General features: G+C 41.5%; 1 protein-coding gene across 6 annotated transcripts; it reads left to right on the top strand.

Annotated features, from left to right (window-relative positions):
* Positions 1–1312: 1312 nt before the first annotated feature.
* si:ch73-109d9.1 (zinc finger protein 184) lies at positions 1313–24831 on the top strand. Of its 6 annotated transcripts, XM_060926351.1 has the most exons (7): positions 4137–5707; positions 9419–9766; positions 11763–12301; positions 18082–18159; positions 18256–18345; positions 20131–20235; positions 24567–24831. In XM_060926351.1, exons 2-7 carry the CDS (start codon positions 9490–9492, stop codon positions 24651–24653), a joined length of 1176 nt encoding a protein of 391 aa, XP_060782334.1. In that variant the 5' UTR covers positions 4137–5707; positions 9419–9489; the 3' UTR covers positions 24654–24831. The 6 variants fall into 6 exon arrangements, with proteins under 6 accessions (XP_060782331.1, XP_060782332.1, XP_060782333.1 ...); XM_060926352.1 differs by lacking the exons at positions 18082–18159; positions 18256–18345; positions 20131–20235; positions 24567–24831 and adding an exon at positions 14714–15088 and having other exon boundaries at positions 4130–5707; XM_060926348.1 differs by lacking the exons at positions 4137–5707; positions 18082–18159; positions 18256–18345; positions 20131–20235; positions 24567–24831 and adding an exon at positions 1313–1374 and having other exon boundaries at positions 11763–14707.
* Positions 24832–25440: the final 609 nt, after the last annotated feature.

Genomic DNA, 25440 nt, shown 5'->3' with positions numbered 1-25440 from the left:
AGAAAAAGTCTTCTGGAGGATAGCTGTATGGTCAGATGAGACAAAGATTGAGTTGTTTGGCCACAATGACCACCATGGGACACTGTACCAGCTGGTGGTGATGGTAGGATCATCATGCTCTGGGGCTGTTTTGCTGCCAGTGGAATTGGTTCATTGCACAAAGTGGATGGGATAATGAAGGAGGACTACCTCAATTCTTCAGCATAAACCATCAGAAACTTGAACACGACTTGGGAGTTACAACAGGACAATGAACCCAAACACGCATTAGAGCTGATTGCGGAGGATAAAGCAGGCTAACATTAAGCTTAAAACAAGCCCTGACTTCAACTCTATTGAAAATATATGGACCGTGCTTATAAGTCGAGTCCATGCCAAGAAAAAAAAGACAAATTTAATTGAACTCTGTCAATTCTACCATGAAGAGTTGTGAAATATCCAACCAGAATTCTGCCAGAAGCTTGTTCATGGTAACCAAAAATGTTTGGTCAAGGTGAATCTTGTGAAGACATTTTACCCAAATATTAGGTGTGCTGTATGTATAATTTTGACCCTGTGTTGATTTCAGAAAACCCAAAGAAAATTAAAACGTGTGCGCCAAATTCTAGTTTTTTTTTAATTAAAGATGTATGCTGTACATTCTGCCACAGAAAAAGAACAGTTCAAAGAAATTACTGAAAGCCCAAATATTGCCATGACATTCATATCCGAGATGACATGTCACTGTATGTAAACTTCTGACCACAGCGATAGATAGATAGATAGATAGATAGATAGATATGTATGTCTGTTTTCATTCTCTAAATACTGAGTATTTTATTATTTATGTAGTATCTAATCTGGCGGGGTGGCACGGTGGTGTAGTGGTTAGCGCTGTCGCCTCAGAGCAAGAAGGTCCGGGTTCGAGCCCCGTGGCCAGCGAGGGCCTTTCTGTGCAGAGTTTGCATGTTCTCCCCGTGTCCGCGTGGGTTTCCTCCGGGTGCTCCGGTTTCCCCCACAGTCCAAAGACATGCAGGTTAGGTCAACCGGTGACTCTAAATTGACCGTAGGTGTGAGTGTGAATGGTTGTCTGTGTCTATGTGTCAGCCCTGTGATGACCTGGCAACTTGTCCAGGGTGTACCCCGCCTTTCGCCCGTAGTCAGCTGGGATAGGCTCCAGCTTGCCTGCGACCCTGTAGAACAGGATAAAGCGGCTACAGATAATGAGATGAGATCTCATCCGGCCCCCTTTGAGAAAAGTTTGTACACCCCTGATGTCAAGTACTGTGTAATGATTCTCCGCACCAGCAGATGTCAGTATAACGGTATTCAACTCCGTCAACAAGAGACCTGCAGTTCGCCGTCTGCATGTTGGATGAGCTCTCTGTGTATGTTGTAAGTGAAATTAATCGTTGCGGAATTAATTTGCGGTTTCTGTTGGTTTTAATGAACTTTATACACGCGGCCTTGATTAGCATGAATGTAAATGAGTCGTAGCGCCGGACGCGAGCGCGAATGGTCGAAGCTAAGCTGCTAACTTGTGTGCTAACGGTAGCATTCTTTAATCGGCTGTTTGTCGGTTCCTCGGTTGCACGGCTCGGTGTTGTGGCGGTGTTCTGCTCAGACAGGAACCCTGTCGGCCCGTGGACACGGCGAACACCACAGGACTCTCAACTTAGCACTTATTCAACATGGCGCTCTGCTTCGCTTTCAGTCCCGCACTGAGACAGGACGGCTATTTATTCATAGCTGACTAACAGAAAGGTTCGGGTAGTTATTTATCTCTGTGTTTTACACGGTGAGGGACAGACAAGAAATATTAAACCCTGTTCAGGGCGCTTAATTATGACTGTAGACTGAAGATAACTAATATTTTGGAGGGAAAATAATTTTTATTTCAGATAGCCACCTTTTTAACAGCCATTAGTGATGCGAGCAGCACACTGACACTTCACTTCCGGCATGCTCTGCGCTGTTGATATTAAACGGAATGGAAGGGAAAATGGTGGCTGAGTTTACTCCCCCCTCAGTGCAGGGCTGAGTTTACTCCCCCCCCCCCTCAGTGCAGGGCTGAGTTTACTCCCCCCCCCCCTCAGTGCAGGGCTGAGTTTACTCCCCCCCCCTCAGTGCAGGGCTGAGTTTACTCCCCCCTCAGTGCAGGGCTGAGTTTACTCCCCCCCCCTCAGTGCAGGGCTGAGTTTACTCCCCCCCCCTCAGTGCAGGGCTGAGTTTACTCCCCCCCCCCCTCAGTGCAGGGCTGAGTTTACTCCCCCCCCCCCTCAGTGCAGGGCTGAGTTTACTCCCCCCCCCCTCAGTGCAGGGCTGAGTTTACTCCCCCCCCCTCAGTGCAGGGCTGAGTTTACTCCCTCCTCAGTGCAGGGCAAGTTCAAATACAAAGCTCATTAACACTGCGTTTTATTATAATAAGACCTGACACACACACACCCACCCACACACCCCTCTGTCAGATACAAGTTACATGTTTTTATATTTACCTCTGGTAACATCCTCTAGCTTGTGCATTTGCAGTAGAGCAGCGGCTACAACTATCGAAACCTTAACGATCTTTTGGTTGTTGCAAAAGTAGAAAAGACTTTCAATATGTACAACCCCGATTCCAAAAAAGTTGGGACCAAGTAGAAATTGTAAATAAAAACGGAATGCAATAATTTACAAATCTCAAAAACTGATATTGTATTCACAATAGAACATAGACAACATGTCGAAAGTGAGACATTTTGAAATTTCATGACAAATATTGGCTCATTTGAAATTTCATGACAGCAACACATCTCAAAAAAGTTGGGACAGGGGCAATAAGAGGCTGGAAAAGTTAAAGGTACAAAAAAGGAACAGCTGGAGGACCAAATTGCAACTCATTAGGTCAATTGGCAATAGGTCATTAACATGACTGGGTATAAAAAGAGCATCTTGGCGTGGCAGCGGCTCTCAGAAGTAAAGATGGGAAGAGGATCACCAATCCCCCTAATTCTGCGCTGACAAATAGTGGAGCGATATCAGAAAGGAGTTCGACAGTGTAAAATTGCAAAGAGTTTGAACATATCATCATCTACAGTGCATAATATCATCAAAAGATTCAGAGAATCTGGAAGAATCTCTGTGCGTAAGGGTCAAGGCCGGAAAACCATACTGGGTGCCCGTGATCTTCGGGCCCTTAGACGGCACTGCATCACATACAGGCATGCTTCTGTATTGGAAATCACAAAATGGGCTCAGGAATATTTCCAGAGAACATTATCTGTGAACACAATTCACCGTGCCATCCACCGTTGCCAGCTAAAACTCTATAGTTCAAAGAAGAAGCCGTATCTAAACATGATCCAGAAGCGCAGACGTCTTCTCTGGGCCAAGGCTCATTTAAAATGGACTGTGGCAAAGTGGAAAACTGTTCTGTGGTCAGACGAATCAAAATTTGAAGTTCTTTATGGAAATCAGGGACTCTGTGCCATTCGGACTAAAGAGGAGAAGGACGACCCAAGTTGTTATTGGCGCTCAGTTCAGAAGCCTGCATCTCTGATGGTATGGGGTTGCATTAGTGCATCTGGCATGGGCAGCTTACACATCTGGAAAGACACCACCAATGCTGAAAGGTATATCCAGGTTCTAGAGCAACATATGCTCCCATCCAGATGACGTCTCTTTCAGGGAAGACCTTGCATTTTCCAACATGACAATGCCAAACCACATACTGCATCAATTACAGCATCATGGCTGCGTAGAAGAAGGGTCCGGGTACTGAACTGGCCAGCCTGCAGTCCAGATCTTTCACCCATAGAAAACGTTTGGCGCATCATAAAACGGAAGATACGACAAAAAAGACCTAAGACAGTTGAGCAACTAGAATCCTACATTGGAGAAGAATGGGTTAACATTCCTATCCCTAAACTTGAGCAACTTGTCTCCTCAGTCCCCAGACGTTTACAGACTGTTGTAAAGAGAAAAGGGGATGTCTCACAGTGGTAAACATGGCCTTGTCCCAACTTTTTTGAGATGTGTTGTTGTCATGAAATTTAAAATCACCTAATTTTTCTCTTTAAATGATACATTTTCTCAGTTTAAACATTTGATATGTCATCTATGTTCTATTCTGAATAAAATATGGAATTTTGAAACTTCCACATCATTGCAGTCTGTTTTTATTTACAATTTGTACTTTGTCCCAACTTTTTTGGAATCGGGGTTGTAAATTGTGCATGAATAATTACTCAAACTTCCACCGGAAAAAAATGAGTCAATTCCCGATTACTTAGCATATCAGATCACGTAATTCCACAATTATTGACACCTTTGTCCACAGTTATCGACACCGTTCCACAATTATCGACACTTTGTCCACAGTTACCGACACCGTTCCACGATTATCGACACCTTTGTCCACAGTTACCGACACCGTTCCACGATTATCGACACCTTTGTCCACAGTTACCGACACCGTTCCACGATTATCGACACCTTTGTCCACAGTTACCGACACCGTTCCACGATTATCCTTCATCTACAGTAATGCTACACAAAGATCGATGCATACAGTTGTAAATGTCACTTAATTCTACAGGGTGTCAATAATAGTGGACACTGGTGAAAGTGATCACTATTATCGACACTTCACGTGACTTCTCAAACGTGCGTTTAGATACAAAATGGCGACTGTCAAATGAAAGAGTAAGAAACAAAGTAGGTTTCGACAAGGAGATCATGAAATATCGGTGAATCTGATCAGTAAAAGCATGTCCATGATCTTTCCACCATGCTTACCTGCAATGATGTCTGGGTTTTCCTCAAATTACTGATCTTGCTAAAAAAATTCCATCTCCGGTAAGGAACTGTGTCATCAGACGACAAGATCAAAGGGCGAGGGGGGTCTTCCGGTTGATTAATTTAACCAATAATAACTGTTGTAACTGAAACTCACCTTTGTAAAATTGTTTTTTATTGGTAAATCTGAAAAGGTGTCGATAATTATGGACTGTCGATAATTGTAGCCTCTGCTCTAGTTTGCATTTGTAAATTAGCCTACTTCATAAAATAAGTCAAAGTGAATAGAAGCTGCTGGATATAACTGGTGATAAATGTGCTTCTTTATCCTGTAAATGATTAACCTCTGAAACACAAAAAGCATCATCAGTTTTGATGCATTAAAGTGCATATTCTGGACCAATTTCATGTTTTTTTAATATGAAAGTATGTCCCTTTACACACTCATCCAGAAGGGTAATTTTGCACAAGGCCATCTGTCTACAGCAGAAAAAAATAAAATAACAAAACACATCTGGAAAAATCCCAAGGGAGTCTGGAGCCAGATTCGTGACTTTACCTGTGGAAGCGCCAGCAGGCTGCGCGAGCTTTGCACGGTTTCAGTGCACAGCCTGTGTAGACCAAGCGCTCCCATTTCTCTCTCATTATCCGGTCTTTTGGGAAACGATGAGTACTAATCCCATCAAGATTGGTGTTGCTACACCGTCCTACGATACATCTGTTAACCATTTTAATAATTACACGATAGCGTTGAAGAAATTTGCAGAAAACCACTAGGTTGTTTTCTCATAAACAAACAAGCGCTGGCGTAGGATTCAGAGGGAGGCGTCCCGCACGCGACGTCACGAAAATCAATGTTTCCCGGGAAATCCAAATGCTGAGTTTTTTCAGAGGCGGACCAATTCACTTCAAATGGCTTGATTTCAACTGAATTTTTCTGGTATTGCACAAGGTAAAAAAAAATTGCAGAGAATGCAGAATGTTACAGATATTTGACCAAAGTTTAATATAAAATAGGAGAATTACATTGATCTTGCTCCTGAATTTACCCGTGATATGCACTTTAAAGTACACGCTGAATCACTTCCTTTTCAGGGGAAAGTCGCTAAAGTATTCTCAACAAGTAGCCAGATGACGTCATAGACTAATTTGTATATTAGTGGATCATTATGGTCATTTGCATACTAAAACGGAATAGAATAGTTATGTGTTGATATATTTATAAAGCTGATAATTTTTACAAAATAATGTCCACCAAAAAAGAAAAAATGCTGGAAAATGAAGCAGTGGTAATGAGTGGTCAGGAAATAGACATAAAGGATGGATGGAATAACTTTTTTTTTTTAAATAATTCCTTGAAAATATAATGAAAGTTTGTGTGGGACAAACAACATGATCAGTGATTGGTTGTTGGAAACAATCATGATCATTGATTATGATTTTTGGGAACAGTGGTGATTTGGTTATTGGAACAGTCATGATCAGTGATGGGTCATTGGGAAAAGCTGTGATTATAATTGGTCATTGGGAACATCTGGGATCAGTTATTGGTCAGTGGGAACAATGGTGATTGGGAACAGTTGTGATCAATGGTTTACTAGGACAGTAATGATCAGTGATTGGTGATTTGGTCTTTGGAAAAAGTTTTGATTAATAATTGGTTATTGGGAACAACAGTGAAGAGTGATTCATCATTGGGAACATCTGGGATCAGTTATTGGTCAGTGGGAACAATGGTGATTGGTTGTTGGGATCAGTCTTGATCAGTAATTGGTTCTTGGTGAAAATAGGGTATACTAACTGATCATTGGGAAGAGTGGTGATCAGCGATTGGTTATTGGAACAGTCATGATCAGTGATGGGTCGTTGGGAAAAGTTGTGATTATAATTGGTCATTGGGAACACAGTGTTTCCCACAGACCAGGTAGCAATTTGTGGTGCTCCACTGTGCCGATGAGGGAATCGTGCGCGGTGGTGTCGTGGCGGTCAGTGGAGTCGGTCATTGGGGTGTATGCGAAGTGTTTACAGCGGGCGGTGTTGAAACACAGTATTTTTCTTCAGAGTCACCTGCTGTGGCTATTTTAAAGCTACAAGAAGCATTTGAGATTATTCAGTTCAATCTAAATTCTTTTAAGTTCTTTAAGAGAAGACAGCTAAAACAGTTTTTACCAGAACCCTGCCTGGTTTCATTCCTCGACCCAACTTTACATTACAGGGCAGGCCATTAGTTTGCTGGGCTTGATGTTGGTGGAAAACCTGTCTTTTAAATTTATGAAAATTACTCACCAAAATTGAAGTTTTTTACCTTAGTTTTTTGCCTTTTTGGTGGCAATCTTTCAATCATTTTTTAGTTGACATTCAAGGAATAAATTGCAAAAAACAAGCTGGAGGTTTTTATTTTAAATATTGAACTCAACACTTACCTCAACCAATACTAAAATGAAATAAATAGTATAATGTAACAACAAAATAATAATAAAATATCATAATTAGATGTAAGAAACCATTTAAGGTAACACCAAGGCAACTAACAATAATGAAAAAGCATTACCCTAATTGGTGCAAAGACTGCATGCCCTATCAGAACATTTAATTCCACGTGGCTTCCTGAAAAAAAAAAAAACTCAAGTGCCCTATCGTAAGGGAAGTCACTGGGTTCGGGACCATTTATGGAGATTCGTAAGCAGGCTGCCAGGTGTTCCCCTTGGAGCCTATTCCTGAGGTCTGTTTTAATCTATGGATTAAAAAAAAGTACATTTTCTTCATCAAAGCACTAAAAATTTCCATTACATCAAAAAAATATACAAAGGAATACTGAATTTCTGTGTGCTTACCCTATTCATAGCTGAGAAATCCCACTCGCAATTCAGAAAAAAACTTTTCAATACTTATCTGGGTTAAAGCAGCAAACATTGAGAGTCAATAAAATTATAATAGTTAAATAAATACGAAGTTATTATTAGCCTATGGGCATCCTACAGTAGCCTCTCTCAACTACCACATTGTTTCTTAAAATATTCAGATTTTATGCTTCAGATAGCATCAACTAGGCATCCCTGCGAGTATAACATTTTATTTAGGCTAGTGGGAAATCCTTATTTATTGTGAATGTCAAAGCATTATTAATAACTTGCATGAATGCTGAAGCGGGATAAACGGGATAATGCAATAAGGCCGGTGTCACGGTCTGAATTTACCACCAGTCTAGACTTCCCGGAAGTTGACCGGGGGAAAAAAAAATCGGTCTGCACATGCGCATGGTAAATTTATACCAACGCACGATTAGACCATGACACCGGGTACATGCGCAACGGCAGACCTGTGTACACGCCTCTCCGTCGCTCTTTCTCTCTGTGTGTGCGCGCGCGCGAATGAGAAGAAAGAGCACTATGAATGAATGGAACGATATGCAACGGAATTTTTTTCTTTTTTTCAAAATCACGAGTCTGATTATGTGGCGAAAGGAATCCATTGTGTGGCGCTGCGCCACACAATGGTCTATGTATGGGAAACCCCAGGAACATCTGGGATCAGTTATTGCTCACTGGGAACAGTCATGATCAATGGTTGTTTATTGGAACAGTCATGATCAGTGATGGGTCATTGTGAACAATGGTGATTGGTGATTTGGTCTTCGGGGAAAGTTTTGATTAATAATTGGTAATTGGGAATAATGGTGAAGGGTGATTCATCATTGGGAACATCATCTGGGATCAGTTATTGGTCAGTGGGAACAATGGTGATTGGTTGTTGGGCTCAGTCTTGATCAGAAATTGGTTCTTGGTGAAAATAGGGTATACTAACTGATCATTGGGAAGAGTGGTGATCCGTGATTTGGTTATTGGGAACAGTCATGATCAGTGATGGGTCGTTGGGAAAAGTTGTGATTATAATTGGTCATTGGGAACATCTGGGATCAGTTATTGTTCCCACTGAGCAATAACTGATCCCAGATTTTCCCAATGACCCAAATGACAAGCCTATGACCCCAGTGACCAATCATTTATCACCATTGTTCCCATGGACCAATAACTGATAAATGATTGGTCATTGGGATCATAGGCTTGTGCATGCACGAGTCAATAAGGCTCGACACACTAGTCATCAGTCAACCGAGCCTGCTCTTTCAGCCCTTACAGATGAGCACTTCATTGAGTTTTCATTGTGAAGTGTGTAGTCTTTGTAGGGGGTAAGCTGCTTCATCCTGGTCACTCCGTATGGTTGTGTGATGCACAACTGTTGACACGCTCGTACTCCTGGAGCCAGTTTATCGAAGTGAATCAGCCTACACTTATTTATTTAATCATACATCAGATATAATTAGGTCATTACCCATCGCTAGAGATTGCCATGTTTAACAGGAATGTATTTCGTCGGAAAGATACTGATCGTGATGAACTCTAGATTTGATTTAAACTGCAGACTCAGTTAGTGATACGTTTGTCATACTCAAATAGGTGTTGTGCACTAATGTTCAGAAATATCTTGTTAGTTTTCTTTTGAATAAATGATACATTAGAAACTTAAATTGAGGGATTATTCTGTTTCCTTTTTCTTAAATTAAGTAATTTGTTAATAAACTGTTCATGCTGACAATGTTCAAGCGAATGTTTACTCTCCTGTTTAAATAGTAACTAAATACGCCTTTGTTTTTTTTTCTCAGGTCTTGAGAGTTAAATGTAAAATCTCCAGCCGGTTTCCACTGAAGGTGCGGTACAGCAACGAGACGGAAAAATGTCCGACGCCCTCATCGTCACCTTCCAGTCCCAGCTCTCTATCGTCATGGAGACAATTCTCAAGTCAGCCATGATTGAGATCACCAGGCTGGTGGAGGACAGCTTCATGGAGGAAGTGGCTCGTGGCAGGCAGGAGGTGGAACTGCTTCTGCGCAGGCTGCAGTTTACTGAGAGCAAACTGAAGGAGAGAGAGAAGAGGGTGCGATGTACAGACTGTGGAAGAGTCACAGCCGGGGGAGAGAGGACCACAGAGAAACCAATAGAGACACTCCCAGGTTAGGAGAGTTATAATGCCTCTTTTGAATGTAGGGTTTTATTCTGTCCACATTCACTGGATATGAACAGTCGTGTGCTCTGATTACTATCACTGTACTACTAGGATATCAACTCGTATACCGTGAGTAGAGAAAAACAAAATGGCGGCGCGTGTTACTGAACCAACCGAGGACGAAATAAAAACTCGACTCGAAAAAAAAAAAACACAAAAAAAGGAATGAAAGTATTTGTTGGTAAGAACGTATCTTTTTTTTTTTTTTCAGTATATATATGTTATTTACCAGCTGGGAGGTCCGTATCATGAAATACCGTGACTGAGGTCTTGAAAGTACTTGCCGAGGTCAGTATTCAAGGCCGAGGTCACGGTATTTCACCATACGGACCGACCTTAAGCTGGTAAATAATATATTTTTTTTCTTTACCAAATTCTAACAGAAAACGAGAGCGCCCGAAAGGGAAAACCGAGCCGAGCCGCCATTTTGAATCCTCATTCACGGCTGTAATGCAAATTGCTTTCTCCTCGGTATACAAGTGCACTTCCATGGCAGGAAAACAACTACATTTTGCCCCCTATGTAGCCCCTATTTATACAAAATTGAGTCGTTCAGGATTCAGCCATGTTTTTGCTCGGCGTTAGCAGCAGTTAGAGGTTTTTAGCTTTCTCCTAAAATGTTTTCTTTTATTTCTTCTTCCTCAGGGTAGTAAAACTCGCTTTCGCTGTGAACACTGTCGTTATCGCTATCCATGCTGTAAAATTAATGCAATTCTCCTGAGAAATGCGAAAATAAATGTTGACAAAAATTGCTACTATGTTTGTTGGTGTTGTGAACGAGCGAGTCGCCAGAGGTTCGTAACCGGGGTCCGTATCGTAGGATATGGACCTGCTCGCCAGCCAATCAGAGCGCAGGATTTGATGGAAACCGGACCGTGAAAAAAAAAAATTAAGTTATTCCACGAAATCGAGTCGTACATGAGCTGGTAGCTGATGAGGTGTGTGTAGCGCCGAGTTGGTTATAAGTTGTGTACAATGAGATTGAATGGAATAACTGTTTTATTCTATCCACATTCAGTGGGTTTTGAGAAACAGAGCGTTTTTGAAAATTTTTTGCAAATTCGATAAATAAAAACTTTATACAAAATGTCCAACAAAATCATTTCTGTTTAGAATGTAAACAAACTGGCGAAATGACTAGCAATTTGTGAAAAATGCTATATTAATAATTCTTGAAAAATTAAAAAAAAATTTTCTTACCATCAAATACTTTTATTCCATTTTTTGTTGCCTTTTTTTTGGGGGGGGGTTGTTTTCGAGTCGAGTTTTTATTTCGTCCTCGTTTGGTTCAGCAACACACTCCGCCATTTTTTGTTTTTCTCTACTCACGGTATATGGGCTGATATCCGAGTAGTAGAGTAGCCAGTCAGAGCGTGCGATTGCTCATATCCAGTGAATGTGGATAGAATAATTATTATAGCATTTTTCACAAATTGCGACTGTCATTTCACCGGTTTGTTTACATTCTAAGCGGAAATGATTTTGTCGGACGTTTTGTATAATGTTTTTATTTATTGAATTTGCAAAAAATAAAAACAAAAGTGCTCTGTTTCTTAAAATCCAGTGAATGTGGATAGAATAAAACAGTTCTTCCACTCAGTGTCGTCGTACATGGATTACAGGCCGTCAGGTCGTGTACAACTTGAGTTTGTGGAATAACTGTTAAATATTCAGGGTTCAAGAACTAGGTACGGTTAGATGACGCTATCGTAAAAAACTATTTTCTGCGTAGTCGCAGTCTGTCTGAGCGGTGATGAAGCCTGTAGATAATTCGGTGGTCTTAATACCAATTTCAGTATAATCCTCTGATCTCTGAATACAGGACTAAAGTGTTTGTCAGTTTACAGGCAAAGCATCATAAAATGTTCATGCTTGCTTTGTGACAGAGATTGATTTTTTTTTTTATTATTATTATTTTTTAATATTTATGTTTTTTTCTCTAGTAGGTGAAGATGCTCTGTGCTTCAGGCTTAGCCTGAGGGAACAGTCTGAGAAAAGGCCTCAACTGAGTGAAGTCTGGAGGTCTACAGAGAGTCTGGGCTCCTACAGAACCACAGAAACACACAGTGACAAAGAGAAGAGCATAAATGTGCTGGAAAAAAGAGGGAAGCAGGAGTCTACATCTAATACTGAAGTGCAACATCCTCAGTGCATCAATGCACCAGTCACAAGGACCCACGAGGCCTGTAGCAACCCCAAACCCAGAGAAAGTCACTGCAAGACACCTGTCATGGACTTCAGTCCCAGTAAAGACATAGACTTGGACCAGTCTCAAACCATACAAAGTGCTGCAGAGGAAGACTGGGGCGGTGAGTCGGCACCTTCTCCATCCTATGCCAGTGTGAAATCTGAGCACCATCCTGATCCGGTTGCTATTAAAGAAGAGGAGGAGATGCTCCCAGTGTGGGATTGCGGAGATGACTGCGCTCCTGCAGAAACAGACCAGAATCTCGCCGGTTCCTGGAATCGAGATGAAACACAGGTAGATAACTTTCCAAATCTAACCGCTCTCAACATCCCAGATCCATCATCACATTTAATGTCCTATTCAGTGAATTGTAACACAGAGGTGTCGCATGGCATCAAGGCTGAGCCTAGTGAGTCAGTCACCACAGAGCTGGTTCACCTTGCTTTGGCTCCCATGCCTGAGGGATCCAGTTCTTTTGGCCGTAATGAAAACGGACACGTGTTTGGTCCAGAAAGTCTTTTGAGTCGTCCAGAGCTTTGTCTAGGTGAGAAACTTTTCCAACACCTTCCGATCCCCACTGAAAAGCCCCACTGTGGAAAATCGTTTGCTCAAATGGCTCAGCTAAAGGTTCACCTGCTCACACAGCAAGCGAGCAAACCCCTGAAGTGTCCCCAATGTGGCAAAGCATTCGCTCATGATTTTGAGCTGAAGGACCACCAGAAGCAGCATTCCAAAGAAAGGCCTCACATCTGTCCAGACTGTGGCAAAGGTTTCACCCGCTTCAGCAACTTCAAGCAGCATCAGAACATCCACACGCGCGAGAAACTCTTCAACTGCACCCACTGCGGCATGAGGTTCAAAAGATCCACTCACCTGAGAATCCACCTCAGGAGACACAGCCGAGTGGGGAAGAATTGTCCTTGCCGTCAGTGCGGGAAGACGTTCGTGTGCCTCAAGCAGCTGAAGGGCCATCTGCTGAAAGTGCACGGAACAGAAATGAACTGAAGCACGCCTTCCAGTCCGCAGAGCTCCACACGCATGATCTGATTAACCCCTTAAACCTTTCTCTCGGAGTTTATTCACCATTCGGTTTTATGTCTCCAAACGAGCAATTACAGGAAACGCAGACGAGGTGCAGAATTCTGATGGAATTGAAAAACATGATGCTTTAAAACTTTCTCAATGCTTAAAAATTCTAAATAAAAATAGTTTCACAATTAGGAATTCAAAACCCATGAAAAGCCTGATCATGTTTGTATTCTGAAGAATTTCATTTTGAGAGCACCTGGTTTGTCTGTGAGCAGGGACGAGCACCACAAATGTACACACACTTAAAATTAAGGGCCAGAAGTGGTGCTTTAACTTGTTTGCAATGATCGGGGGGGGGGACCCCTCAGCACAGATTTTTAAATGTGTACAACTAAGTTTTTACACAAAATCAAGTACGCGCCTTGTCGGCTATCAGCTCATGAACGACGAGATTTGAGTGGAATAACTGTTTTATTCTGTCCACCTTCACTGGATTTTGAGAAACGGAGCATTTTTATTTTTAATTTTTGCAAATTCGAGAAATAAAACTTCATGCAAAACGTCCGACAAAATCATTTCCGCTTAGAATGTAAACAAGCTGGCGAAATGACGGGAGCAATTTGTGAAAAAAGCTATAATAATAATTCTTGATTTTTTTTTTTTTTTTTTTTAAGCTACGTTCTTACCATCAAATACTTTTATTCCATATTTTGTTGCCTTTTTTAAAAAAAAAAAAGTTTTGGAGTTTTGTTTTCAAGTAGAGTTTTTATTTCATCCTTGGTTGGTTCAGCAACACCTCATCTCATCTCATTATCTGTAGCCGCTTTATCCTGTTCTACAGGGTCACAGGCAAGCTGAAGCCTATCCCAGCTGACTACAGGCGAAAGGCGGGGTACACCCTGGACAAGTCGCCAGGTCATCACAGGGCCGACACATAGACACAGACAACCATTCACACTCACATTCACACCTACGGTCAATTTAGAGTCACCAGTTAACCTAACCTGCATGTCTTTGGACTGTGGGGGAAACCGGAGCACCCGGAGGAAACCCACGCGGAGACAGGGAGAACATGCAAACTCCACACAGAAAGGCCCTCGCTGACCCCGGGGCTCGAACCCAGGACCTTCTTGCTGTGAGGCGACAGCGCTAACCACTACACCACCGTGCCGCCGTTCAGCAACACGCTCTGCCATTTTGTTTTTCTTTACTCACGGTATATGAGCTGATATCCTAGTAGTAGAGTAGCCAATCGGAGCACACGATTGCTCATATCCAGTGAATGTGAATAGAATACGAATAATTAATTCATCTTCAGTAATCTTCAGATCTAAAGCATGTCCTGAAAAAACTGGGCATGAGGCAGGAACACATCCTGGATTGGACGCCAATCGATGCACCCATTCACACCTAGTGGCAAGTTAGAATTGCCAATCCATCAACTGCTATGTCTTTGGGAGGTGAGAAGAAAACGGAGGAAACCTAAATGTCCACAGGGAGAACGTGTGAGACTCCATAGAGACGGAGCTCCTTTAGCCAAGGACCCTGGATCTGTAAGCTGGTAACCTGCCGTGTGCAATAATACTCGACTCTCTATTGGAACCACAAAGCTTTTTATTTGTGAACTTTCCACTAAAAACACTTTTTTTTTTTTTATTGACTGTTTTGTTTTTTGAGTTATTACAGTGTGGATTAAACGGTCGAGGTTTCCACCAAGTGAGAAGAAGCAAATGTGCTGTAGACGTAGGAAGAGCCAAGAGGATCACAGCTAATTACACCCACAGACACAGGATTCCAGCAAAGACATAAATCAGAGACAGATTAGAGCTCAGGGTGTTCACAAGTGCTCTCAGAAGATAATAATATTATTAATATTAATAATCATCTGGAAGCTTGCATGGGAATCTGCAGAGTGAAATATGATGAACTGTGTTGTGTTCCAGATAGCTTACTGCAGAAATTGGATCGGTTCCTTTTTAACTGTTCGGATTATGCGATGCGGGTCTTTTTTTTTTTTTTTCTTTTGCATTTAATAATAAAAGCTAGCGGTATCATACACTGACGTTTCGGCGTCGACATCATCATCGGAGTAAAATAAACAGTGTTTAAGTAAGTGATGAAGAGTCAGTTCAAGTTTTTGTAAGGTTCCGAGAGAGTGCATCAAGTAAAAACCTTGGCACGTAACGGAATCGGATTGGATGTTTAATTTTGGGTTTTTTGCTTGGATGAGCAACATCTCATAAATCAAAGCCAGGTTCCCAGTGCATTTTCGTAGAATAATAAATCGATTGCTCGAATCAGGGATGCCTAGGAGGCCATGCTCAGTCTTAAGGTGTTTAGAAATAGTTAAGTGGTGTTGTTCTTCAGTTATAAAAAACTTGAACTGACTCTTATGCTTGGTTCACACGTTGGCGTTTCAGCCTTGCGTATGTACGGCGTATCAGGATACGTGGCAGTAAGAAAGGAACGTCACAGCATCGCCAGCTTACATAGCTAATACTCTAGGATGCGTAACACAATCTCCTTGTACGCCAGGGTGCGGCGTATTTTTAAGTCCGCACTTAAAAATCTATAGTGCATATGCGACGTGTACGCCATAAAAAACGAAAGCTACGCAGTGGGAACGTTGCTCGAACACCTATTAGGCCGTGCGAACGCTTTGGTTGACGTGTCTGATGAAGATGGCTCTGGGGCTGGCTGGATGGATGCGGCTGATACCGTCCCTTGCCCTTCTTAGGTCCTGACTTCTTCGCTGGCTTGATGCTTCCTTGACTGTGACGAATGACAACGAACGCAGTGTGGGGCCCCCTTTTATACCCACCTGTTAACGCAACAGCAACGTCACACGTAAGAGCGAAACGGTTACGCCACGCCAACGCATCATACGCCACACATGCGCCTCAGTACACCATAACTTTACGTCCTTTGAACCCCATACAAACCCCAGATACGGCACAGAAACGTCACACGTACACCGTGTATGTCCCAGGACACTAATTTTGGACAAAATACGCCTCATTTCTTGGTGTTTGACCCACACGCTGCTTACGTGGCAAGATACGAAACAGTGTGATCACGTCTCATTATCTCTAGCCGCTTTATCCTGTTCTACAGGGTCGCAGGGAAGCTGGAGCCTATCCCAGCTGACTACGGGCAAAAGGCGGGGTACACCCTGGACAAGTCGCCAGGTCATCACAGGGCTGACACATAGACACAGACAACCATTCACACTCACATTCACACCTACGCTCAATTTAGAGTCACCAGTTAACCTAACCTGCATGTCTTTGGACTGTGGGGGAAACCGGAGCACCCGGAGGAAACCCACGCGGACACGGGGAGAACATGCAAACTCCACACAGAAAGGCCCTCGCCGGCCACGGGGCTCGAACCCGGACCTTCTTGCTGTGAGGCGACAGCGCTAACCACTACACCACCGTGCCGCCAGACAGTGTGATAGTAGCCTTAATCACTTAAACACTGTTTATTTTACTTTGATGATGATGATTTCAAAATGTTAGTTTATGATATTGCTAACTTTTATTATTAAATGGATAAAGGGTTTTTTGTTTGTTTTTTCTTTGAGGTGGGTTTTCATATGAAATCTGACGACATGAGAACACAGCTAAATCTAGGGCTGCACAATTAATATGACCACTTTTTGTTTTGTTTTTCTTTTCAATAAAATATAATCCATTGGTGAGCTTAGATTAAAAATAATCTCATTGGTTAACATTAGTTAAATATCTTTTTTTGTGTGTGTGTGTGTGTTTGTATTTTAAAGATGATGTATTTTAACTGCCTGTTCGGTTAGATGCTGTGATGGCATATTTTATGTATTCATTTATTTTGAGGCTGATTTGTGTCTCTTTTGCATTAAAAAGGAAGCACTTGGTTACCGTGATGAAAGAATCTTCAAGTCTTGTTTCGAATTTAGAGATGTGAAGGAATATAAGATTGTATTGTGCATTATGAAACTTTTTTTTTTTGTTCATTTAAATGAGAAACTAATAAAGCTATTTTGCTCCTAAATTGGCTGAATGAATGTGCTAAAGAAGTAGGATTTCAGCGAGTATAATAACTGATTGTTTGTAATATAGTCGTTATCGTGCAGCTCGAGTGAACTCCATTATGCACCACTGGTGTGTTTTGTGGAACTTTACTGCAAGAAAGCTGATTAAGAAGCACTTGGATGAACAAACTACTGAAGTGTGTTTACACCCATTATAGGATGGTAATACTGGGGAATGGAGAGACGTCTCGGCTCATTTTAGTTTAAAACTAAGCTTAACTGAGATGAGACGAACACACGACATACCGTAGGATCTGCTGTAGAATCTCCACAAACATTAAGTCAGGATTACGTGTCCTTAAATATTTGAATCCAGATGAATGAATAACCTTGTTCATTTGGGTGAAATTTGACTTTGCTATTTGTACAGCGATACTCCTTTCGCTGATCTCTTTTGGAAAAGATGTTTTTATTTATTCATATTTAACGTTGTGATGTTTTTAAGCCCGCCAGAGATTCTCCTTTCAGTGAACAAAGACAGCGGAGTGAAACAGATTGTTGTAATATGATGTGCTTTGCACCTCAGCAACAGCAGGAGACACTAATGCGCTTCAGACTTTCTGAACTCCATTCATTAGATTCCTGAGGTCTGTCGTTTTATTTGCGAGTTTTTCTCCTGTCTTGCGTTCACCGTCTCACCAAGTGGCTGACCTTCATGTGAGCAAAGTAATTTATTTTTTTTAAAAAGTGTATGTGGGTTTGTTTGTTTTTTTTTAAATCCTATTATGTGCCTCAGCCTCCTGCCTGGTCCATCCTCTTCAAGGCATGAAAAACACTTTTTTTTAGATCAATAATTCCGATTTTTATTTATTTATTTTTTCAGACTTTCTCTCAGTCATGACTCATGAGCATGGATTGCATTTGAAATATCATTTATCAAGTGAGAAAACGTTTGAAAGGTTCTCCAAAGTGCCTGAATGTTTGTTACAGAATGTGTCAATCAAATGCTGATTCTTTTGTGTGTGTGTTGTAGATGACCCAAATACATCCTGAAAACCCTCCGACAGACCTGGTCAAAATGTGCACCATTAACAGACAGAGAACATTCAGTGTAAGTGCTCATTTCAGGTACCTCTAGGATTATTTTTGAGGTCTCCGAATAATCGTCAAATAATCTTCTTGTATTTGATTTTCTTTCTGTAAGCAGGTGGTGGCCAGAGAGATCCTGACACAGTTCCAGGTTTGGCAGAGAGCCTGCTACAGCAGAAACATTGAATGGGGCCCAATTACAGCAAAGGTAATACCGGTTATATTTTCCATCACACATAATAATGACCTGCATAAGTTTTCACTCCCCTTGGACTTTTCTGTATTTTTATCGTGTTATAACCTGGAACTAAAATAGACTTCATTAAGATTATATATGGGTGGTGTAGTGGTTAGCACTGTCGCCATACAGCAAGAAGGTCCTGGGTTCGAGCCCAGCAGCCAGCGAGGGCCTTTCTGTGTGGAGTTTGCATGTTCTCTCCGTGTCTGCGTGGGTTTCCTCTGGTTTTCCTCCCACAGTCCAAAGACATGCAGGTTAGGTTAATTGTTGGCTCTAAAATGACCGTGAGTGTAAGTGGTTGTTTGTCTCTGTGTGTCAGCCCTGCGATGATCTGGTGACTTGTCCGGGGTGTACCCCGCCTCTCACCCATGGTCAGCTGGGATAGGCTCCAGCTTGCCTGCGACCCTGCACAGGATAAGCGGTTATGAATAATGGATGGGTGGAGATTATCTCATCTCATCTCATTATCTCTAGCTGCTTTATCCTGTTCTACAGGGTCTTGGGCAAGCTGGAGCCTATCCCAGCTGACTACGGGCGAAAGGCGGGGTACACCCTGGACAAGTCGCCAGGTCATCACAGGGCTGACACACAGAGACACAGACAACCATTCACACTCACGGTCATTTTAGAGCCAACAATTAACCTAACCTGCATGTCTTTGGACTGTGGGGGAAACCGGAGCACCCGGAGGAAACCCATGCGGACACGGGGAGAACATGCAAACTCCGCACAGAAAGGCCCTCGCTGGCCACAGGGCTCAAACCCAGACCTTCTTGCTGTGAGGCGACAGCGCTAACCACTACACCACCGTGCCACCCGATGGAGATTATATGTAATGAATTATTACAAGTTGTTGATTAATTGTAAAAGTATTCACCACCATTAAGCCAGTCGCCATGGTTAGCTGAATGGAGTCTGCCTTTGCTTTATATAAGTCGTCAGCTATTGTTTCCGTGAGCTTGTATCTACTGTAGCTTCAGATTCTTATTCTTCAGGGCTTAAATAACCATGGTGTGGTTTTCAGCAATTTCTGTAAACAAATAAACAACCTCCAGCGTCACAAAAAGCACCCAAAGCTGCCCAAAATTCTGCTTTTATAGAGGTAGAGCTATCACTTCTTGATGATTAACTATCAAACTATGGGGAACGTCATGACCTAATGATTAGAGAAGTAGCTTTGGGACCAAAAGGTTGCTGGTTTGATTCCCTGGACCAGCAGGAAGGGCTGAAGTGCCCTTGAGCAAGGCACCTAACCCTCAACTGCTCCCCAGGCTGCTCTGGGTATGTTGTACGTCGCTCTGGATGTAATGTAACTGCTGCTACTCTTGTACATGTCCTCTGTTATTCCTACCCTTACACATCTTATCAACTAATCTTGTGCATGTTATAAGGTACACTCTCTGAATGGTTGTCGAAGTAGAAAGAGTGTACTTATTTTCCTACATGGTTTCTGATGGAAAAAAATGACGTAGTATTGAAAGCTGTTGTGCATTTATTTGTTTGTGTTTATTTCAGGTTTTGTTGTCACTTGAGGTTATTTATTCATTTATACAAGTTGATGAGGACCAAACAATTGTTATTTAGACGCTGATAAATAAAAAGATAGAATTGAAGGAGGGTGTACTTACTTTCTTTTTCCCATGACTGTATGATTTTGTGCATTGCGATGCTGCCACATGATGGCTGATTGGATCTTGCATGAATGAGCAGGTGTACAGATGTTCCTAATAAAGTTGTGCTTCTGTGTGCTTTCAGATCATTTCTGCTTTACCGTACTTGTCTGGGAGGGAGACAGAGGTGATTGTGCGATGTACTAAAATGCTCCATAATCGCAGGGATTACCTCCGTCGGAGAGCAAAGGTAATGCACACACACAGTGCCTTGCAAAAGTATTCATCCCCCTTGGTGTTTGTCCTGTTTTGTTGCATTACAAGCTGGAATTATAATGGATTTTTTGGAGGTTTTCAAAAGTATCCCCCCACCCACCCAAGTCAATACTTTATAGAGCCACCTTTTGCTACAATTACAGCTGCAAGTCTCTTGGGGTATGTCTCTGTCAGCTTAGCACATCTAGCCACTGGGATTTTTGCCCATTCCTCAAAGTAAAACTGCTCCGAACTTGATGGGTTGCGTTGGTGTACAGAAATCTTCAAGTTATGCCACAGATTCTCAATTGGATTGAGGGTCTGGGCTTTGACTAGGCCATTCCAAGACATTTAAATGTTTCCCTTTAGACCACTCCAGTGTAGCTTTAGCAGTATGTTTAGGGTCATTGTCCTGCTGGAACGTGAATCTTCGTCCCAGTCTCAAACCTCTGGCCGACTCAAACAGATTTTCCTCCAGAATTGCCCTGTATTTAGTGCCATCCATCTTTCCTTCAGTCCTGACCAGCTTTCCTGTCACTGCAGATGAAAAACATCCCCACAGCATGATGCTGCCACCACCATGCTTCACTGTAGGGATGGTGTTCTCAGGGTGTTGGGTTTGCACCACACATGGCGTTTCCCATGATGGCCAAAAAGTTACATTTTTGTCTCATTTGACCAGAAAACCTTCTTTCATGTGTTTGGGGAGTCTGCCACATGCTGTTGGACAAACTCCAAATGTGATGATTTTTTTTTTTTTTAAGCAATGGCTTTTTTCTGCCCACTCTTCCATAAAGCCCCGCTCTGTGGCGTGTACAGCTTAAAGTGGTCCTCCCATCTCCGCTGTGGATCTTTGCAGCTCTTTCAGTGCTATCTTTGGTGTCTTTGTTGCATCTCTGATTAATGCCCTCCTTGCCCGGTCTGAGAGTTTTGGTGGGTGGCCTTCTCTTGTCAGGTTTGTAGTGGTGCCATATTCTTTTCATTTTGCTATAATGGATTTAATGGTGCTCCCTGGGATATTCAAAGTTTGGGATATTTTTTATAACCCAACCCTGATCTATACTTCTCCACAACTTTATATCTGACCTGTTTGGAGGCTCCTTGGTTCTCATGTCGCTTGCTTAGTAGTGTAGCAAAGTCGGGGTCCTTCCAGAACAGGCTGATTTATACAGACATCATGTGACACTTTGCACACAGGTGGATCTGCATCAACTAATTATGTGATTTAAGTGAATTGGTTGGACCAGCTCTTATTTAGGGCTTTCATATGAAAGAGGGTGAATACTTATGCACAATCCAGATTTCTGTTTTTTTTTTTCATCTTAATTATTGTTTGTATCACAATAATAAACAGTGTGCACCTTTAAAGTTGTAGACATGTTGTGTAACTCAAATGGTGCTAGCACTCCAAAAATCCATTTTAGTTCCAGCTTGTAATGCAACAAAACAGGACAAACACCAAGGGGGATGAATACTTTTGCAAGGCACTGTATGCACAAGTCCATTTTTTTAATGCACAGTGGTTTTACTTGATAGAATTTTACAGTACGCTCACATGCACTTTAATAGGAACCTCTGTACATTCATGCAGTTATCTAATCAGCCAATCATGTAGTAGATGCACAATGTGTAAAACTCGTGCAGATACAGGTCAAGAGCTGCAGTTAAAGTTCACATCAAACATCAGAATGAAGAAAAAGTGTGATCTCTGTGATTTTTTTAAATGTAGCATGGTTGTTTTTATCCCCTGCCAGCTGAAAGGCCCGAAGGGGGATTATGTTGTGGCGGTGTCCGTCCGTCCCAGGAAGGGCGCTCAACTTCTGAAATCAACTCATCTCATAATTTGTGGAGGAATTTCACGAAACTTGGCAAGAGGCATTGTTATATATAGGTAGTACATGTATTGTTGTTTTGCTCAGTTCGGTCGCATTTTACCAGAGTTGCAGCCCTTGATTAACAACCTTGTACTTTGACAATTTCATGAAGGTGCGCTCGCCTTCTGACATCAACTCCTCTCACAATTTGTGGATGAATTTCTCGAAGCTTGGTAAAAGGCCTTGTTATATGACGGTAATACGCAGATTGCGATTTAATATCGTTTGTGAGAATTTTCCCAGAGTTTCGACCCTTGATTAAATAACTTGTACTTTGGCAATTTCATGAGGGTGGACGTTCTTCTGAAATCAACTCCTCTTGCAGTTTGTGGAGGAATTTCACCAAACTTGGCAGAAGGCTTTGTTATATGACAGTTATACGCATATTGAAATTTCGGTTAATTTGGGCAGATTTTCCCAGAGTTATGCCCTTGATTATTAATAAACTTGTACTTTGGCAGTTTCATCAAGGTGTGCTTGCTTTCTGAAATCAACTTCCCTCACAATTTTTATCCCCCGCTGGCCGAAAGGCCCAAAGGGGGATTATGTCGTGGCGACATCCGTCCGTCCGTCCCGGGAAGGGTACTCGCCTTCTGAAATCAACTCCTCTCACAATTTTTGGACGAATTTCACAAAACTTGACAGGATTCTTTGTTATACTGTATATCGGTAATACGCATATTACAATTTCGTTCGATTCAGTCGCATTTTACCAGAGTTATGGCCCTTGATTACCAAACTTGTACTTTTGACAATTTCATGAGGGTGTATTAAGCACTTATAGCATAGCTATAGTTGCCAGCGAGGGATATTGTGCTCTCAGAGCGCTCTTGTTTCCACATTTTGTTTGAGTATTTCAGAAACTGCTGATTGATCTCCTGAGATTTTCAAACACAACAGTCTCTAGAGTTTACACAGAATGGTGCGAAAACCAAAAAACATCCTGTGAGACTCCTGGAAACCCCAGTAGATCAGAGGTTTATGAAATCCTCAAACCAGCCCTTCTGTTCCCATGCCATGATCGATGTCACAGAGATCTTACTTTTTTTCTTCATTCTGATGTTTGTTGCGAATATTGCAAAAATGCTGCCACATGATTGGTTGATTTGATAACTTCATAAATCTACAGGTGATCCTAATAAAGTGAATGGTGAGTGTACGTGTTGCTTTTTGTCGATGCACAATTAAGTTATTTCACGAAATTGAGTTGTACATGAGCTGATAGCCGACGAGGCGCGTAGCACAGAGTCAGCTATAAGCAATGTACGGCGAAATGGAGTGGAATAACTGTTTTATGATGTCCACATTCACTGGATTTTGAGAAACAGAGCATTTTTGTTTTTTTTTTGTTTTTTTTCAAATTCGATAAATAAAACCTTTTATCCAAAATGCCTGATAAAATAATTTCCACTTAGAATGTAAACAAACCGGCGAAATGACGAGCAATTTGTGGAAAATGCTATAATAATTCTTGAAAAATAAAATGTTCTTACCATCAAATACTTTTTATTCCATATTTTGTTGCTTTAATTTTTTTTTTTTTTTGGGGGGAGGGGTGTTTCAAGTAGTTTTTATTTCGTCCTCGATTGGTTCAGCAACATGTGCCACCATTTTGTTTTTCTTTACTCATGGTATACGAGCTGATAGCCTAGTAATAGAGTAGCCAATCAGAGCGCGCGATTGTTCATATCCAGTGAATGTGGATAGAATGATGTCTCATATTCATGATTTGTATTTCAGATCAAAAGTTAAATGAGTCGAGGAAATGTACTGTACCTCAGCCTCGAATTATTATTATTTTTTTTTTTTTTTTTTTTTTACCTAAAATATTGAATATGGAACTAAAATTGTTTGGTCGATGCCTATTCAAACACTTCTTATACTCTCCACCTGGCGCTTCCTCATGTAAACACGGGAATTTGGGTTTTAATTCCACTTAAACCAGGAGACTTTCATCTGATCCATAAAGGGTTGGCGTGTCTGCTGCTTTTCCCTCCAGACAAAGAGGACTCACACATAAGATCAGTTGAAGCAAAAATAGTGGAAAAAGGTGTGGCTTCTGTTTAGCTGAAATGAAAGAGTGCAACATGTCCGGCCCTTTGTGGATAAGATTGAAGACTTAGTCCGTGTGACCTTTTGCTGAGATAATTGGCAGTTTCCTGACAGGGAAGGGAAAGATGACAGGGATCTTTCTTTCCGTCTTCATTATTCAAAACACCAGCTCATCAAGTGTCTTCGCTGGTTTGTGATCAAGGTCCAAATCTTCTCAGCAAAGCTGTGTGTGGAGTAAACTTATTCAGTGCCAGGTTTGCTCAATCCTGGCATCTGCTTTCCTAGATTGCGAGTATTGTCATGCAGCAGACTGTGAGAACGATCGAAGCTAACACTAAAAGAGTAAAATGTGATTAAATGATTAAAGAGGGAATGACTCCGTGCTCACTTTTCTCCACAGGATGCAGCTCTGGAAAGAAACACATTACCTATGGGCCAGAGATATCATCTTCAGCTTCACAGTGGGAACGTTATTCAACATGTGTAACTGTGAATAAGATACTCGTGTTAAACTATTTATAGTCCACTCCTGTATGTTATATTTATTGTCTTTTTTTTTGTAGGTTTTTTTTTTGTACATTGAAGTGAAATGTCTTCCAGTATTTAATTTATATTCGTATTTCTATAACAAATTTAGAAAAAGTACTTTGACTTTTTAAATTATTTATGGGTAAATCACCATGTTTTCACTATTACACAACTTTATGAGCAAAGGAATAAAACTCAGACACGTATGAACATGTAGTGGGTTCTTACTTCATTTATTTCTTCATTTCTAATGTACTTAATGTTGGAAAATTGTCAAAATGGAATGTGTTCAGGATGTACTCAAACAGTTCACTAAATTAGCAGTTCACAGATGACAGAAGGGAAATTATACTGCCAAATAAATGGAAACACGACCACGTAAAAGGGCAACCACTTCAATCATAATCATGCCTACTGATGAGAAAAGCAGGTGAAAGATTGGGTTCTGGGGAAGGATGAGGTAGTACGAGTTTCTGTTTGTCTGTGAAAACCAATCAGATATCACTGTGGCTGAAAAAGATGAAAAATTGGGTCAAAGATTTGAGTCTTCTGGCTGCAATATACAGAACTATCTCACTTAAAGGTAGACTGCCTTTCAGATTTTTCACATTTAGGTCATAAAAAGAATTTTCCCCCCGACACCTAATTATTTTTTGTTTAGTGGACCGAAAGCGACCGAATTCGAATCACAGACGAGCAAATTTTATTAGTTTTTGTTTTTTAATAGAACAATTAATGAATTTAGG

This window comes from Neoarius graeffei, chromosome 7, assembly GCF_027579695.1.
Source record: "Neoarius graeffei isolate fNeoGra1 chromosome 7, fNeoGra1.pri, whole genome shotgun sequence".
Taxonomy (NCBI): Eukaryota; Metazoa; Chordata; class Actinopteri; order Siluriformes; family Ariidae; genus Neoarius; species Neoarius graeffei.
This window is presented reverse-complemented; position numbering and strand designations above follow the sequence as displayed.

Bases quoted from the DNA above. Each gene is read 5' to 3' on its own strand.
- si:ch73-109d9.1 (XM_060926348.1), top strand. From the start codon at position 9,490: ATGTCCGACGCCCTCATCGTCACCTTCCAGTCCCAGCTCTCTATCGTC. The intron at 9,767-11,762 runs GTTAGGAGAGTT...TTTTTTCTCTAG, and splicing joins ACCAATAGAGACACTCCCAG to TAGGTGAAGATGCTCTGTGC.